Source organism: Aptenodytes forsteri, unplaced genomic scaffold (assembly GCF_000699145.1).
Source record: "Aptenodytes forsteri isolate BGI_AS27 unplaced genomic scaffold, ASM69914v1 Scaffold193, whole genome shotgun sequence".
Lineage (NCBI taxonomy): Eukaryota > Metazoa > Chordata > Aves > Sphenisciformes > Spheniscidae > Aptenodytes > Aptenodytes forsteri.
This window is the reverse complement of record NW_008795405.1, coordinates 16,789,106-16,807,544: the sequence shown is the minus strand read 5'-3', so window position 1 is coordinate 16,807,544 and position 18,439 is coordinate 16,789,106. Positions and strand designations below refer to the sequence as shown.

The window sequence follows — 18,439 nt, the reverse complement described above, 5'->3', positions numbered from 1 at the left end:
TCAGTACTTAAAGGGGGCTTATAAAAAAGGTGGCGGCAAACTTTTTAGCAGTTCCTGTTGCGACAGGACAAGGGGGAATGGCTTTAAACTAAAGGGGGGTAGATTTAGACTAGATATAAGGAAGAAATTTTTGATGCTGAGGGTGGTGAGACACTGGCACAGGTTGCCCAGAGAGGTGGTGGATGCCCCATCCCTGGAAACATTCAAGGCCAAGTTGGACAGGGCTCTGAGCAACCTGATGTAGTTGAAGATGTTCCTGCCCACGGCAGGGGGGTTGGACTTAGATGACCTTTAGAGGTCCCTTCCAACCCAAACTATTCTATGTTTCTGCAAAATTTATGCACAATAAGCCCATAATAACATCAGTGCATCTATTTACCTGAGGTCATCCTAAAACAGTTTTTGTAATGAGTGGGCATGTGCCTGTCTAATTGTTTCTGCACACAGGGTGTATATTCCAAATCAGTGCCTACCATCATGTTAACTTGTGTTCTGTAGTAGTTAAGAATATATAATACTCCTTATTCTCTGTCAGAGGAAACTGGTCAGGAAGGTAGAGTACACTTTGTATGCTTCTTTTTTGGCTTCCTCTTGGAAGAACTGTTTTAGAAGAGCTGTGAGTAGTGCAGGGGAGGCACTTCATAAATACTTTGTTTCATCATTGCAAGAATCTTGATCAAGTGAGAATTTCTATCCTTTGCTTTTCAGATTTAACAACTATGTATGATATGTCAATTAGAAAGTAAAATTACACTAATTCTGGAAACCTTTGCAGTTGTCTCTTTATATGTTGACTTTATAGCTTGATTTCAGTAAACAGAGAAGTTAGAAAATACAGAGCGTGAGAGTAGCGAGGTTTTTCAGTTAACTGGAAACTGCTTATGGCTCTACAAGTACGTTTATGATAGGTCACTGAAGTCCCAGCTCAGGAGAAGTGGGACTTCATACTAGCATTGTATCTGACTTGGCAGGTACATCTTGGCCAGGTCCCTTTACCTCTTTATGCCTTTATTTCTTAGTCTGTGAACTAAGGATGGGTTTACTGTCTCTTTTATGAAATTTATGGGTGAAAACCATTAGGTAAGTGGGGTGATTTTTATTTACAATTAATGTTTAAAAGACACAGGGAATTCTCCAACTATAATGCTTTGAACTCTTCTGTTTGGACTTTGATCACTGTTTTGAAAAGAGAAAAGATACATAAACTGTAATACTCCTGTGAATAAATGTGGACAATATGTAGGGATTTAAAAATGGTATTGACTCAGAGAAGTTCACTAGAGGCACCATTGCACCCATTTCCGAGGAAGGTGGCCTGACTAACTGACCGGCTACATCTTTGCATGGGGCTGAATGAGTGTCTGTTGTGGCAGTAGGAATGAATGGCTCTGAGGCCAAAACATACGCTTTGAATAGGAGATGTATGAATGCCCAAGAAATTACTGCTTGGCAACTGGAATGGATTAGGAGGAAGCATGATTGCTCTGGAGAGGATTTCAAGGACCCTTTAAAGGCTTATATGACCTGTTAGCTGTAGATAGGAAACAGTGGAGCTCAGAGAGGAGGCATTAAGCCTTTCTGAACAGAAACGGTGTTCCCTTAGGCAAGCGAGATCTGCATGCAAAGCAGAAAAGCAGAGATGTGTTGGATGAGATTGGCTCATGCTTCGAATGGCACTGTGAGCAGTGTTCTTTAAAAAACAAACAAACAAACTGGTGTATAGTTGTATATAAGCTTTAATAGTCCTCTGCACCTACTGAGCTTGACTTGTGGTTATGGGACTGTGAGGGAATGATGACAATATCTGGAACTGAAATATATGGAATAAGTTTATTAATAGAAAATCACTAATGAATTTATTGGGAAAGCATAGTGAGATGGTCTAATTTTCTGGGTTAGCGCATATTTTTCTGTGTTATAACAAGTAAGTATGCATTTAATTTATGTTGACAGGCATAGATTAGCATTTACTATTTTGTCTTAATACTGCTAATAAGCAACAGTATTAGTGAAGTTTCAGTAACTAATTTCAAAGCATTGGCCCTTGGTTAAAAAGTGTTAATTCAAGTTTGTGTTGGAAAAATATATCAGACTGGCAGGATTTTTACACATATGAGGACCCTTTGTTAAACCTATCATGGTTTTTCTCATAAGTCTCCTCAGGTGTGAAACTGGAATTCAGCACCTTGAAAATCAGACATCGTCAACTTCCACATCTATGTAGCAAGGTGTATTAGAGCACTTTTTTTCCCCTTGTTCCTAGTAGTTCTAGTATCTTCCTCAAAAATTAAGCTGAAGCTATTGTACAATTTTTAAGTTTTTGAGCACGTGTAGTGGCATTTGGAACTTCCCATTTGAAAAGAAATACAGTATTTTATGGTGCAACAAGACTGGGTTTAATGTAAAGCACGTGGTTTTATTTATCACTAATAGACAGTATTATTTGAATAAATACAATACCTGCAAAAAAACCCAAATCAACACATTTATAGGTTTGGTTATCTTTTTTGGCTTGCTCAGATAAATAATATTTCAGAATAGCATGGTGATATGCTAGCATGTTGGGAGCTGATCCTGGATAGTGTTGGCTGAAGAAAGGGAAGGAGACTGATAGATGTTACCTTGGAAGACGTGGATGTTCTCCTTTTTTAGCCTGCAGAATTGGTACATAACTGAGTTGATTCTGTTTTCTGCACTTGTTGTTCTCTTCCTTTCTCGCCACCTTCCCAACATATTGGCTAGGTGCTCTTAAAATCATTTGGGATATTTTGAGGCTATTAATTTAAAAAAAAAAAAAACCCAAAACCAAACAGCATAGTATGTATCAGGACTTATTTAGTTGTCTGGATTGATCTTTTACTGATACTTTACTTTGTGTGAATTTGAGTACAAAGTGTTGAAATAATGTGGTTAATCGGTGGACTAAATTCAGTTAACATGCTCTTTAGTAAATCCTTCTTGGCTGCCTTCCTGATATCAAAAAGAATATAAAGTAATGAGCTAGAATGAAATGGGAATCTTAGTTCCATGTCATTTAGTAGCCTTAGCATGCTGTATACTGTTTTATACCCTGCTATATGTGTAAGAATAGGAAAGACTTTCTAATGTTACTGTATCCTGTTGAAATGGCATTGCCCTGCTCCGAGAGCTGGGGGAATTCAGTGGCTTGTAGAGTAACTGCTGCGTGTATACAGGATGCAAAGGTCTTTAGGTGTCTGTAGAAGCAAATGTGCTGTGCAATAGCATATAGAAAGTCTAGCAAATGAAAAATACTGGCCAACAGAAATGCTGGGCAAAATTTAGAGAAGCAGTAAAAAAATCTTCCTAGATAGCAAGTTAGAAGTTAGTTATAAATCTTGGCAAAACCAATGAGATTAAAAGATTGCCTTTTCTCTTTTACTTTTCTTGCCTTTAAACAATACATTGTGATGCATATAATCTTGACATTGTGTTGATGAAGTAAACTGCCTATCTGTTACAGTCGGTATGACTCACTGTAATTGTTCTGCTTGGTTATTTGACCATTCGGAGTTCAACTTTGATAAGCTTGAAAATCTGATGTAATCTAAAGCTTCAGTATTGTGGGCAAAGTTTTAAGTTGGGCAGGAGGAGAGGGTCGTAACTGGTGCAATAAAGAGAGTTTGCATCAATGGTTATCCAACATAAAATTCTTTGTTATTCTGATGCAAGATTAATCTATACAAGCAGAGCTAATACTATATATTTAAATCTTTTCACTTCTTTCTATTGTAACAGGGACATAAAGCCTGATAATGTCCTTTTGGACATGAATGGCCACATACGACTGGCAGACTTTGGATCCTGTCTCAAAATGAGTGAAGATGGCACAGTACGTATGAAGAAAAATTTAATTGGGTCACTGGTAGTGAGACCTTTTAAGTGAGTTGCTGGTCTTAAAGCTGTTAGACATTGTCAGCGTGCCTCAGGGAGGTGATAGATTGTAAGCTTATTGACATGCTAAAAATTAGGGGAAGTGTATAACTCAACATATTTATAAAAACATTTTGGATATCTTCATCTCTTTGTTTTACAGGCTGGTACCTTTTAAAGTTATCCTTTGCTATGTTTTTCTATTTTTCACCTTTTCTGCTACTAGCCATTTGAGTTCTCATGAGATTTTTATGAACTGTCCAAAGACCCTGTGTTAAAAAAGGATAGAAGTTTGATGATATTTATGTGCTGGAATCATAGGTGACCAGGAACCTAGCAGCCATGACAGATTTGAAGTATAAGTCATTCAAAATGAGGAGATAATTAACAAGCAGTTTATTTTATATGCCTTTTAACAAATCGAACGGCAACATCATGGTGATTGGCCATCTTGGCACCAGATTGGATACACCCCTAAAAGCTGTATCACTCATGAGGTTTTTTGTTTTGCGTAGTGTAGGGTGCTTCCAGAGGTGCCAATCCTGCCAAAATATGGCATGCAACATAGTTCACTGATTTTTGGCACAAACTCAAGTCTTGGTGACATTCTGTAGTCATAAAATGCCTGTCAAAGATTTACCATATTAAAATGCAGAATGAATTGGAAGGAGCCATTATAACTCTGTGTGAATCCTGAGAACATATTCCTAGAGATCAGAGCTGCTCTGCCACTGTCCTGGTGGTCAGGACTTCCCTACTACTTGGGCACAGGGCAATTCCCCACCTTACCCCTGTATTGCATCCAGTTGCACAACTGTGCAATAAGCCTTAAACCAATTTCTGACATAATAAAAATAGGGTCTGCTTGCCCTTGCTATCTTCAAATGAAACTGTAAAACTCGGGCATAGGACTTGAACTCCCTGCTTATTCATTTCTCATTTCAACTTCTGGCAGCCAATTGTAATTTTAAAGTATAAACAGATACAAAGGCAAAACAGTATCTCCTCTTATCTTTCTGCTTTCTCACAAAAGGTATGACTATTTTGGGTTTCTACTGTGTTCAGAATAAAATGCATCAACTGATTTTATGTAGAAGTAGACTGGAACTTAATCTTTGCAGTCTTTGTTACTTTCTTAATATTTTCTTTATTTTGTTGCTCTGATTTTTATAAATCTCTTCCCTTTCCAAAATCACGTCCTGGTGTCTCTGTTTGTCACAAATACTACTGCGTGAGTGAGAAGGTTGCTGAAGGAACCTGAAAACTTACGAGAATTATGTTTGCCTTATTTTTAAGGTACAGTCATCAGTAGCAGTGGGTACGCCTGACTACATCTCTCCTGAGATACTGCAAGCAATGGAAGATGGAATGGGAAAATACGGGCCAGAATGTGACTGGTGGTCACTGGGTGTCTGCATGTATGAAATGCTCTATGGTGAAACACCCTTTTATGCAGAGTCATTAGTGGAAACATATGGGAAGATTATGAACCATGAAGTAAGAGATCTATTAAATCTCTGTATTCACTGAGATTATAATGTTTACAGAGAAACTGTTACCACTTAAAGATACTGGAGTGATGGTAGTTCTTTGCTTTTTCAACATGTTTAGAACCATATTGTGTAGGTTTGTTGGTTCAGGTTTTAAGAATGTTTGCTTCTTTGTCAAATTGATTTTTTTTCTCTAAATGTTGATGTTGTTCTTGTTGGAAAATCTAAGCAGTCATCACAAAATCGAAATTAAAACCAACCCTCATGTTAGGCCCATTTAAAGTTTCCTCTGGGCTGTGCAGGAGAAATGAAGTAACTCATTATTTAAACAGCTGCGCACATTTTCTGTCACACTGATAACAGTACAAAAAAGGGAACAGGCAAGTCAGCCAGTGTAGACATGAGCTGCATGAAGAACATGAGGTTGCAGGGAGTTGCCTGGAGTGGAAGTGGTAGAAAAACGTGAATTTGAGCTTCATGAAGAACATGAGGTTAGGGGGTTTGTCCAGTATCAAAGTGGTAGAGAAGAGTTGGAACTTCTGGGGTGCATTTTGAACATTAGAGAATAAGAATAAACCAGTTCATGGTGTCCTTTCAAGAGCTGTATTAGGAGGATGTGTTTTTGTGAATGCTCATCCCTAGGTAGCTGGAAGCTGTTGCATAGGGTATATTGTTGCATTTTCTTCTCCCCGGGATGAGTGCAGTTTATTGGTGTTTACAATGCTGTGCTCTCACAGCAAAGCAGTGATGGATAAGACATGAAATTCATGCCAGAGCTGACACCCTTGCTGTAATGAATATTAATCTCTCTCTCTCTTGCTTTAATTTCTTCAATGAACTAACTGGTTGCAAATGTAACCAGTGTAAACTTTGGCTACCTGGCTCTTAAACTACATGGGAGGAAATTTGAAGCTGTTGTCCTGCAGACTTAACACTTTAATCTCATTTGGACACACAATCAATATGATTGTATGTTTTTCAATGGAAGTTTTAAAGTTTAATTTCAATTATGCTGATTTGGTCCTTAATGATCTCATTTTAAACTCGAAAAGTTGTATTATAAAAAGATACATATATATATATATGCTTTTGTCCTTTATTGAAAAAAACAAACCAAAAAGCCCTTCTTGACTATACAGTGGTAGTAGTAGCAAGCTAAAATACAGAAAAAGTTTCCCCGATTTTTGTATAGAGTAATTTTCAAAGTTAGTGGTAAGTACAATTTTTAGATCTTCTGTTTGTTTATGATAATATAAATCTTTGCTAAATGTGGATTATATTTGGTACGAAAAACAGGTGTTTAACCTATAAATTAGAAAAATACATCCTTAAATGTAACAACGTTTTGCAAAGAATTGACTACCATCACAGGTTTTTAAGAGTTGAAATTAAAATCTCAGGGAGTACATCTTCAGGAGATCGGTGGATCTGTGATTAAGAATACAGTGAGGGGCTGCTTTTATTGTATGATCTTTAATATATTGTAGTGTGTCAAAATTCCTGTATGTCTTTAGGAAAAAAAAAAAGCTTGCTTTTCCTAATAGAGTTACTGTAATTGCAGTTAGATACAAACAGATCTGTATTAAAGAAATTGATAAATGATTACTTGTCCTTGAAATCCATTTTGAGACAAAAAGTCCATCACTGAATGTATTGCCTTGGGCTCTGCCACTGCTCGCTGGAGCTAGAACAATGTTTGACTATTCATTTCCAGTTTTATTGGTGTAATTTAGCATGTTCTTCTTGAAACTACTGTTGAAAGTTACAGAATGGATTCCTTCTCTAAAAATTTCTCTATTTGTTTTGTTTTCTAGGAACGATTTCAGTTTCCATCCCATGTTACAGATGTATCTGAAGAAGCAAAAGATCTTATTCAGCGACTTATCTGCAGTAGGGAGCGTAGACTGGGACAGAACGGAATAGAGGATTTTAAGTCTCATGCATTTTTTGAAGGACTTAATTGGGATAACATCAGAAACCTAGAAGCACCTTACATTCCAGATGTTAGCAGTCCTTCTGACACCTCAAACTTTGATGTAGATGATGATGTATTAAGAAATCCAGTGAGTCTTTGTTTTTAAATATTACTAATGCAAGTATGCAACCTTGCTGCACTATAAGGTAGTAGTGAGAACTTATTTCAAAATAAGTAATGTAAGAGATGAAAAATAAGTAATTTCAAATGTGAAAAATTCAAGTTTTTCATCTCTTTGGCATTTTGGGTTATCAGAAATCGTGAGCTGCTTTTCTAAATAGTAGCACTTGCCAAAATAGACTACTGTTACATGGTCAGTCAAAGTTAAAACATATTTCGGTAGAAAAAAAAACACTTGGTTGCCTTTTTAGTTTACCTTTACAAGGAGCTAGTATTTGGATTTATTCCTTTTCAAAGGTGAAAAAAAAAAAAACAGTCTTCAGAAATACACATATATTCTCTGTGCAGCTTGCAATCGCAGCTGTCCAGGTGAGATATCTCACGCTGCTACTTCCCCACTCACTTAAGAACCGGGAGGTTGGTTTTTGGAGTGGGAACATTGGTGTTCCCCTCCTCCATTTCTATTGTGTAGTAGTTTACAAACTTGGGTCAGGAGGAGCAGAGGGCTTTTGTGGTAATTTGTTCATCAGCTTTTATTCCAAGAAATGAACAGCTTTTGGCATGTTTTTTTATTACGTATCTAACAGTAACTAGCATACTAAAACTAACAGCAAGCATTTTGGTCCCAGGTCACCAAATTTTAATTAGGAACTTGAAATTTCGGGTTTTCTTTTGCTGGTTGCATTGTGCTTTGAACTTGTTGAAATGCTGCCCTTTCAAGTGCTGGTTCAAGAGGCTCCTAAATTCAGGTCATTATGTAAAGTGTCCTAATCTGAAATAAAGTTCATCCAGGGACAATGGAAGGCTATACAATGAAGCATAACTGCTAATTGTCAATTGGTATGCGCTAAGAAAAGTCTTTCCGTTAGCTGTCTGTCTAACTGCTGAGGGTAAATCAAATGCCTTTAGCTCTGTATGGGTTCTCTTTCGGCTTTTCATGCATGTTGTTTTCATGCAGGAGGTGGTGCCACCAAGTTCTCATACAGGCTTTTCTGGATTGCATTTACCATTCGTTGGGTTTACATACACAACTGATAGGTAAGCAAAGGATATGTTGTTCATTAAACTTGTTTCCCAAATGCAGCTAATTCTAGGAAATTCTCATGTTTATAAACATGTAGAAAGGTTGATGTCCATAGGTGTACCTGCGGACAAATATTTATCCCTTTTTTTTTTTTTCCAAGTGTCTGAACATATTTTGATCAAGCTTGCCAAGATTAGGTGCTTTTGTATTTAATATTTTATCTATTTGAAATGAATGAAAGTTAAGGGACTAGATGTGTCACTTGCAATTGGGTATAAACTTGCTGTTCCTGCATTGAGAGGCTGAGAGCAAGTCTTGTCCACGTTGCATGTCTGCCAGGAACAGTTCAGGGTTAGTTCATTGGTCCAGAGTCCTGCTGGCAGGCTAAGTTAACATAGATGGTTCTGAGCGTGGGCAAAGTGGCCCACTTTGCACATCTTTGAAATGGCCTCCATCTGACTTCAGAGATCCCTCAAACATATACTTGTCTGTGATCTTAAGGTTATTCTGCCCTGTTTGTTGTTCCATTATTTCCCTTTGCGGGGGTTTGTTACCCCATGCAAAACTATTTCAGAAAGAACCCAGTACACACATCTCATCCTTTTCAGAGTGAGATCATGTGGCTTAACTTAAATCCATCTTTGTCACACTTTAAACTAAACTTTTGGGTTTGTTTCTCAGCTCTCTCAGTGCAGGTACACTTACCTGCTTACTTCTCTGTCAGGTAGTAGTAACCTTTGGCGTAGGACAGTTAACATTTTCAATCATTTAGGCAGGTTGTAAAGTGAATATACGTCCTCATCATTAAAGTCCTGAATGCAGGCATCTTAATTCTACAGCAGCATACACAGTAGCTAGGGAATAATAACTTTACCCTGACAGTTGTCTCAACAGTAACAATTACTGCACTAATTGTTCTTGTAAATTTAAGGTGCGTATTTTGGTGGAATCCCAGCATGTCACTGCTATAGACTGCTGTGAGTATTTATTAAAATGTTCTAACTTATGTATTTGTTTTCAGCTCTTTATCTGATAGAGGCACTTTAAAGAGTGCGATGCAGTCTGACACTGTAACCAAAGATATGGATGTACAACGTGACTTAAAGAACACTTCACAAATAGAAGGCTATGAAAAGAAAATACGGAAATTAGAGCAGGAAAAACAGGATTTGAACAGAAAACTGCAAGGTTAGCGGTGTATATTTGTTTGGATTCTTAGTTCTGCTCATTAGGATGAATTGGAATGTATTTTATTGAAAATCTTTTCCTTCCTTTTCTGATTTTAAGAATCTACACAGACAATGCAGAACCTCCAGGGTCCAGTGTGTGTTACAGTAAATACAAGCCGTGATAAGGAAATAAAAAAATTAAATGAAGAAATTGAACGGTTGAGGAACAAATTAACAGGTAAGCCTCTGGCATGGTAATTATAGTAATGCAATTTAATGTTACTTGGAGTAGCAAAATGTGCTGTGTTTTTGCAACAAGTAGAATTAATGTTCTTGGAAAAAAAAAAAAGTTTTTTTTAAAAGTCTCGTTCAGTATTAAGGGGCATTTCAGTTTTTCCAGATGAGCACTTAACTTTTTCTTCCACTTGCTTGGCCTGATAGCATATACTAGCGTGGTGAGTCTAGAGTACAATGAATTGTCTGGATGGGTTCAGTTAAATAGTTTTTGTGATGTCTCAATAAGTCTCAAGAGATCCTGTTCTCTTACTCCTCCTTTTTTGGGGGGAGGGTATTGTTTTGGAGCTGTTTTACTGGAGGTAGCTGTAAGAGACAGTGGGGAGAGAAGACTGGTTGCTCTTCAGTAGCATAAGGGGATAGGTGGGAGGATGTGTAATAATAGTTCACATTTAAATATTTTGAGCTCCTGCTCCCTTTGTGTTTCTGTCTGGTGATGCATTAATTAGGAAGCACTGAGCATTGCAGAAAAACAAATACTGGCATCTGTCCTGAGACAAGACTGACTCATCCATATCACTGAAAATCTGTTGCTTGACAATGCTGTTAGTTTATCCATACAAACCTCCTGTTAGCATCTAATTTTTAAGTGGGAATCAGTGATAAACAAAATGGTAGTTCTGAATCCTAATGACTTGGCTGAGAAGTTTATAGAGGCCTATAGTATAGCATAAGTGAGTTCAGATGCCGAGTTGCTGATACTGATTTTTTTTTTCTTTTCCCCTGCAGTTTGGCAACATACCCCCTTTGTAGGTGCATGCATTGCAAAAATCAACTCAGCTCTCCTAAGTAGATTATCCTTCCAAAAAAAGCTATTCTTGTATATTCTGGAATTAGGTTTGAGTCAAAATAGTTAGATTAAGGTGCTATTTCTGCAAATGGTTCAGGTTTATCCAGTTCTTCATCCGATGGTGTCCTGTTAAATATAAAAACTAGCAGTATCGTCTCGTTTAAAAAGAAGTAGTATTGGTTCGTGTGGAGTGGGAGGAGGTTTATGCTGAAATGAGAAAAGGAATAATACTTTAATAGTTAGAGCAGTGCTTGGGATCCCTGAATACATAGGTCCAATCTCCTGTTCTGCCACAGACATCGGTGGAACTTGAGTGAGACAGTTATTCCCTGTGCAATTTCTTATTTGTTTAAAAGAAGTAGTAATTAAAACCAAATGGAGAATGGCAGTTCATTTTCTTACCAGCTCTTACGACTGAGTGGAAATACATAAAGGTGGTTAGTTTGTTGCGCTTAAAGGTGATAATTTCAAATCAAGTTGGTTTAATTTTCTTTGAGAGTGAAGAGAGAATGACCAGGAGAACGTGCTGCCAGGAATACGGGCAGTCGGGTCTCCAGCCTGCCTCGTACAGGATGGTATTTCCTTATAGGAAATAAATAGTCCTTTCCTGTCTTGCTGGACGCACTAATGACTGATTGTAGCCTTGCTTGTCATATAATGAAAATTTATATATTTAGGAGACAAATTACTAGAACTGGAATTTGAACAACTCAAGTTTATTTCAATGTTTTCAAGGGCCAGAAGTTGCATTCCTGAAAAACAAAACAAAGCTCTGTTCTAAGGCTTTTTCACTTCAAGATCACAGTCTTTGGGAGGATTTCTTTAATAGGCTGAGAAAATTAAAATTATATGGAGCTGTCAATGCCCCAAAATAACCTTAAATAGTCTAAAATGGTGGGAACGGGAAAGAAGTTGATTTTCCAAAGTGATGCCAGTTTGCTTGAGTAATGTTGCTTGCTTTATTGGTGTAAATTTCAGACCAGTTATCTTTAATATGTATTAATCTACAGATATAAGTAAACTGGAAGGACAGCTTGCAGATGCAGTGGCTTTTCGACAAGAACATGAAGACTCTATACACAAGTTGAAAGGACTAGAAAAACAGTGCAGAGTACTGCGGCAAGAAAAGGAGGACCTTCATAAGGTATCGATCCAAAGATAAACAGGTTTAAAAGTGGTCATGTAAAGTAGTTATAGAACAATTTTGTTGTGATTGCTATTTTAGTGTTCTAAATGCTGCTTTTTAAAAACTATACTGAGATGCTAGTGAACCTCTTTATTTCATTAGCAATACAGTAGTTTTCCAAAGTAGCACACTTTCTTTTTTTGGAAGTTAATAGGCATCTTATTTATTTTAGATGCGTTCTGCTAGATGGAACAAACACCTAAAGAATGGATTTAGTTTAACTGTTTAATTATTCTCAACTGTTTCAATATACACAGGAGTTAAACTCAGATCTATGGCTAGTCATCAGTCCTGTAGATACCAAAAAGCATATATATATATGAATATATATGAAAGAGTTAATAGAGCTAGGTCACTGCTCCAGCTTGAGCCCACTTACCCTTTGTAATACCAAAAAGTTAATTATTGCTTAAGGCTGAGGATGACTTTTAGGTAATTGCTGAGTTTATTTACTATTGCGTAAATTACATCTTTGTTTGCTTCCTAAAATGTAACAGTATCTTACTTTAAGTCAGCAAACTATATTTTGCAGTAAAGTAATTAGGGGTTTGCATATACTACATACCACTTTCAATAACATAAAAAAAAGCTACCTGTATTCAAATAGCTAGTTTTGGAAAAGTCTAGCAGCCGTATTGTTCATGTGGCATTTAGATGGACCCAAAAGTAATCCATGGGCCAAAATCTCTGGGGTTTTTGTCCACTAGAATTTAATAGTCTCTCTTCTGTCTGTTAACCACTGGTAAGGGTTGTTTGCCAGAGCATATGAGTAGCAGAGAAGGCAAATCTGCTCCTCCTGGTTTGAACACATACCTTTTGGGAAGTTAATGAATGCTCCTGCAATACTCCTACTAACGGCAGAATTTTTTAGAAGTCCTTTGGCCACTAGACATTTATTGTGTTGTCTAGTTTTGTTCTTTTTCTTATTTTTTTCCCCACTCTCAAATGATTTTACGTAGAACATTCAATTTGTATTCTAATCTTGTTAATTTTTGTTAACTACTTGCTGTAAAGGGAACAGCTTTTATACTTTCAATAAAAGTATTAGAGCTTCACAGTTTGTTCTAAGGAATATTCCTCAGTTTTCTGAAGAATTTCACAAGATTTGCTGCAGCGTCTCAGTGCTGGTAGTGTATTTGATGGCTCCCCTGCATGTGCTGTCTGCTAAAACATTCCTTTAAAAAAAAGATTACTATTGTGCATGTAACATGGTGTTAATCTGAAATTAAATTATTTAGAAGTGAGGTGGCCTTGTGTAGTCAGGTTTATAAGAAAGACTTCTGTAACAGCAAAGGTACTCCTGAAGCTGCCACACTAGAAGCAGAGTAACTGCTGTCTTGGTATGTTACTGCAGCTGCTTACCCAGAAAAAAAACTTTGTATAAATTAAGTATTATAAATAATACTTAAAAGTTATGTGAGGAGGTTGAGCTTTCAAGTCATGTAGGTCCACTTCCTTTCTTCTTGGAAAGAATATATGGAGTTCAAATGACTTTTTTATTATTATATTTTTTTATTTAAACCAGCAACTTGTAGAAGCCTCAGAGAGATTAAAGACGCAATCCAAAGAATTGAGGGATGCCCACCAGCAAAGAAAGCTAGCTGTGCAGGAGTTCTCCGAGCTCAGTGAGAGGATGGGAGACTTGCGGTCCCAAAAGCAGAAGCTGTCCCGTCAACTTCGTGACAAAGAAGAAGAGGTGGAAGTGAGCATGCAGAAAATTGATGCTATGCGACAGGACATCCGTAAATCGGAGAAGATTAGAAAAGAGGTAGCTTGACAAAACAGCTAACAATAACATGTTTCAGCTGCTGCTTATCCAGTATCTCAAATGTGATCGCATTGAAAAATCAGGACTGTTAACAATAATTTACTTTGTCTGTCTATAAGAAATTACCCTGGTAACTCTTCCATATAACTTTGCTACAGATCACAAAATAGATCTGGATTTTGTTTCTAAATGTTTTACTGATGTATCAGGAAACGAACCGATTCTTCTTTTTTGTTCGTACTCGGGCTGATTTTTAATCTGGAGGTAGCTATTCTTGCTATATGCCCAGCTTCTTAGTTCTTGTGTTTTGATTCTTGTAGACTTTGACTCATAAGTCAGCTTGAAACCTGGAAGGCTTAATGTCTTCACGTGCTTTAAGGTTGGAGTATTCTGACTTAATTTTTTTCAAACTGAATTTTTCTCTTCAGCTGGAGGGAGGAGACACAGCCTAAATAGGTGGTTTTCCTTCCTCTGTAGTTAGTCATTGTAGAGAATGCCCGTAATATCTTTAAGCAAGTTAATTTCCAATTAGTATTCTAGGCAATTTATAGTTTTACGTAAGATGAAGTGGATAACCAGAAGAGGGCATAAGAAATTGCTATTGTGGTTAACCTGTAGTGTTTTAATCACTGAAAAATCACCAAATTTTATGTATTCTCTGGGGGAAGTGTAGAAGAGAAATTCAAAAGCTTTATAAACATTGCTAGAAAACTTCTATCAAATTGAAGGGCAGTCTATGAAAATGCAGTACGAGATGAAGTTTCTTGTCCGTGAATAAGAAGTGGTAGTTAACTGGGAAAGATAAAGGTGTCTGTGGCACCATATTTGATGTGTAGGGCTGTGGCGTCTTGTCCCTAGAGCAGAGTGCAGCAGGTATTCAAGTGTTGTTGCTTATTCAGTTAAATATTTCCATGCAGGGCTTTATAATCTCCTGTCTTTGTTCTTACAAATTCATCTGTTCTCCGTTTCCTAACAGCTGTATCAATCTTCTATTCAGAACATAGACTATAAGTTCATTATCTTGGCCCACAATTCTAAATACAATAATTTTAAAAACAACTTTGCTAGTTTAATTTGAATGCAGAAAAATAAATCTTACTCTTCCTGTCAGGTTTTAAAACTGTGCTGCTATTGCTTGAATTGCAACAGTTGCCTTAGTTGTCACTAAATTGTCTTTCTGATAAGATTTCTGAAGTCGATAAATGGATGATCAAGCTTATTTTGTTCTGTAATTGCAAGGTGAAATTGTTTGGTGTTCGTATTTGAAGTATTTTGCAATAATTTAGCTCAAAGGTTGGGATTTTTAAGCTGCCTTAGTTGATACTGAGGCATGGAGCTGACCTGTAAATGTGGGAGACTTTTTTTCTTCTTTCACAACTGCAATGACTTCCTAGTGCCATTTCCTTCTCTTAGCATTAATAGAAGCTGTGCAGTTATCCCAGCACATACTTGGTGTAGTTCGTATCAGTACAAAAAGTCATATAGTGATAGTTCTACTGCATGAGACGGATGGATGCCTGGATCAATGAAGGGAAAACAATTATTGTGGCATTCTGAGATGATTGTTATAGTGGTGTAACGTAAAACAGAAATAAGGAAAAACTTGCTGCTCATCCATATGGAGGAAAGCAAATGAATGATACAGATAGCACTATCTTGTGTTGAAATGACTTAAAACTACTCTTGTTGCAGCTGGAAGCCCAACTTGAAGAAGTTGTAGCAGAAGCATCAAAAGAACGCAAGCTTCGTGAGCATAGTGAGGTCTTCTCCAAGCAACTGGAAAATGAACTGGAAGCTCTAAAGGTTACATGTTTTTCAACAAATTTTTACCCATGACACGGGAGCTGCAATAGTTTTGCTTACTCAGCTGTTGATACCTGTGGGAGACTTAAACTACAGCATTACTAGAAGCCTGACCTAACCTGTTCAGTTTTATTTGTTGGGTTTTTTTGCTTGAAGTACTTTATCTCATTGGACACTAATGTCTTGAAAACGTCCAGTTTGTGAATTCTAAGCAGATACTAAACCAATGTGATCCAAATTTGTTATCTCTGCAACCCATTTGAACTCTTAGTAGGGTCATGTAATCAGAGCAGTCACTTACAGGGCTTAATGCTTGGAGACAGGCACCTTTTAAATTACTCAGTGCCCAGATAAAAATTTTTCCAAACTGCCACCAATTTGACAATTCTAAGTTTAAATAATGTTCCCAAAATAGAAAGATCATAGTCTCTTCCTGATGGTTTCTCTTCTTCTTCTGCAGCTGAAGCAGGGAGGCCGGGCAGCAGGTGCCACATTAGAGCATCAGCAGGAGCTTTCCAAAATTAAGTCTGAGCTGGAAAAGAAAATCTTATTTTATGAAGAGGAGTTGGTCCGACGAGAAGCATCACATGTTTTGGAAGTAAAAAATGTGAAAAAGGAAGTACATGATTCAGAGAGCCATCAGCTTGCACTGCAGAAAGAGATCATGATATTAAAGGATAAATTAGAGAAAACAAAGCGAGAGAGGTAAGCTTTCAGGCATGATTCATTAACAGTGGATTTCTTTTTTTGTGTGTATTGCATTGCATAGGTATCTGTGCAGGATGGTATATCACCTATTCCTTTTTGAAAATCCCAGTCTACAGGTTCAACAGTGTTACAGTATAAGTATTTCTATTTCTTGTCCTTCTCCTTAGGCACAGTGAAATGGAGGAAGCAGTAGGAACAATGAAAGAGAAATACGAGCGTGAAAGATCTATGCTCTTGGAAGATAACAAAAAGCTAACAACAGAAAATGAGAGGGTAATTATTTTAGGAAACGTTTTTAAGCAAAATATAATTCTTACTTTTTTACTTTCTGATGTTGAAGTAGTCCACCCATTGATCAGAACAGATCTGTAAATGTTCAGGCAATATCTGAATAAAACAAATGTAGTTTCTGCCATATAAATATCAGAGATCTAGCTAAATTAGTACCTTTAGCATCTCAGTACTGCTCTTTGTGGGATTGATTCCCGCAACTCAGAGGGCACCACCACCTTCTGGTTTCTTCATGAAGGCCACACAGAGAGGGAAGTATTTACAAAGACTGCCTGCCTTCCCGATGGCTTACAGTTAAACCTTGTTCCTCTCAATGACCTCTATACACGCTTTTTCTTTTCCTTTGTTTTGGGTTGTTTTGTGTGAACTGGCAACGTGGTGTTCTATGCTCAAGAGCTAGTCTCCAGTTCCACAGTAAAAGAAACCCCTTCCAGTTCTTTGGTCTGTGTTAGAACTTCCAGATAGCCCAGGGTGGTCTTGTTTGTTCAGATTCTATAGGTGTGTAGACACATGCAGATGTAAAAAGTCTGAAACTGACATAAGCTATGGGTGAAATTAATCTTTTGTTTCAGCTTTGCTCCTTTGTGGATAAATTAACAGCACAGAACAGGCAGCTGGAAGATGAGCTCCAAGACCTCGCAGCAAAGAAGGAGTCTGTTGCTCACTGGGAAGCTCAGATTGCAGAAATTATTCAATGGTATGTGCTGTTTGGAGATCTAGATGGCCACTTGAACTTTTGAAATATTGATTGGCTGCTTTTTTTAATGTATAGCTAGGCCCTTTCTCTTTGTCTGGGATCAACAAAAGCATGGTACTTCTGAGTGCTGATTAACTGTTTTCTGCTTTCTAGTATTGCTGCGTAGTAATGACAAGTGAAATTGTCAGATGCTATTAAGTGCAAAGGAGAGGGTTTTGGTGTCAACTTGCTTCAGTCTCTAAAGTGATCATTAAATCACCCAATTTGGAATATTTTGATAAATTCATTCAGGAAGATGGTCATGATTTAAAAGGTCCATGTTAACATATAGAACCTCACTAGCTGTACTAGACAAGCACTCACACTTAATTCACAGGTCAGTTCTTCCCTCTGTTATTTGCTGTTTTAGCAAGCTGTGTGCAAGTATTTTCAGCATGCAAGACAAGAAAGACTTGAAGGTAGCCCTTATAAAAATTGAGCAAGCAATATGCAGATCATGTTCCAAATAATAACAGTGAATCTCTGCAGAACTCTTGCTGATGGCGGAAGGGAAACTTCAGTTTCCCTAGTAACTGCCACAATCAAGAGAATCGGATAACAGAAAAATCTAAAGCAGGCAATCTAAGATATATTCAGTTTTCTGTTGCTGGGAGAGTTTTCCCTGCTGTGTCCATTTCTGCTATGGCCCTAAATCCAGCGCAGACAGTCTGATTATTTGATGGTACAGTATTTGGTGCTATGAGCCATGAAACTGTTAAGTAACAGTTTTTTGTAATTGCACAATAGGGTAAGTGATGAGAAGGATGCTCGTGGCTATCTCCAAGCATTAGCTTCCAAGATGACAGAAGAACTAGAATCATTGAGAAGTTCCAGTCTGGGGTCACGAACACTGGTAAGAAAATAGCAAGCATTCAGGCTGTTTTGGGGATGTCTTAAGAAGCTACTTTTTTAGTGTCAGCTACTGTCTTATCAATATCTGTTCATAATCAGAATTCTTTTCTAACAAATCCTCTGCTCTGCTAATAACTTCCTAGATTTTAGCTATTGCTTGTGAAATCTATTTGGGTCATCTGATCAGAATTCTCTGCTCTGCTAATAACTTCCTAGATTTTAGCTTTGTGTTGTGAAATCTATTTGGGTCATCTGATCAGAATTTGATAGGGGGGGGGGGTCTTATTAATATCTGCCATCACAAACTGCTTTAAACAGTACAGAGGAGAGAAAAACAATAAC

The 18,439-nt window shown here is 37.4% G+C and overlaps 1 protein-coding gene across 3 annotated transcripts in view; it reads left to right on the top strand.

Annotated features, from left to right (window-relative positions):
* CDC42BPB (CDC42 binding protein kinase beta) overlaps window positions 1–18,439 on the top strand; it is a 73,581-nt gene that overhangs the window by 23,404 nt on the left and 31,738 nt on the right. For all 3 annotated transcript variants that reach the window (XM_019472498.1, XM_019472499.1, XM_019472497.1), the window contains exons 5-17: window positions 3,757–3,850; window positions 5,188–5,388; window positions 7,196–7,444; window positions 8,435–8,514; window positions 9,522–9,688; window positions 9,788–9,907; window positions 11,764–11,897; window positions 13,465–13,707; window positions 15,400–15,510; window positions 15,971–16,215; window positions 16,386–16,491; window positions 17,082–17,206; window positions 17,993–18,098. In XM_019472498.1, coding sequence (XP_019328043.1) covers window positions 3,757–3,850; window positions 5,188–5,388; window positions 7,196–7,444; window positions 8,435–8,514; window positions 9,522–9,688; window positions 9,788–9,907; window positions 11,764–11,897; window positions 13,465–13,707; window positions 15,400–15,510; window positions 15,971–16,215; window positions 16,386–16,491; window positions 17,082–17,206; window positions 17,993–18,098 — 1,981 coding nt within the window. The remainder of the gene's footprint in view (window positions 1–3,756; window positions 3,851–5,187; window positions 5,389–7,195; window positions 7,445–8,434; window positions 8,515–9,521; window positions 9,689–9,787; window positions 9,908–11,763; window positions 11,898–13,464; window positions 13,708–15,399; window positions 15,511–15,970; window positions 16,216–16,385; window positions 16,492–17,081; window positions 17,207–17,992; window positions 18,099–18,439) is intronic.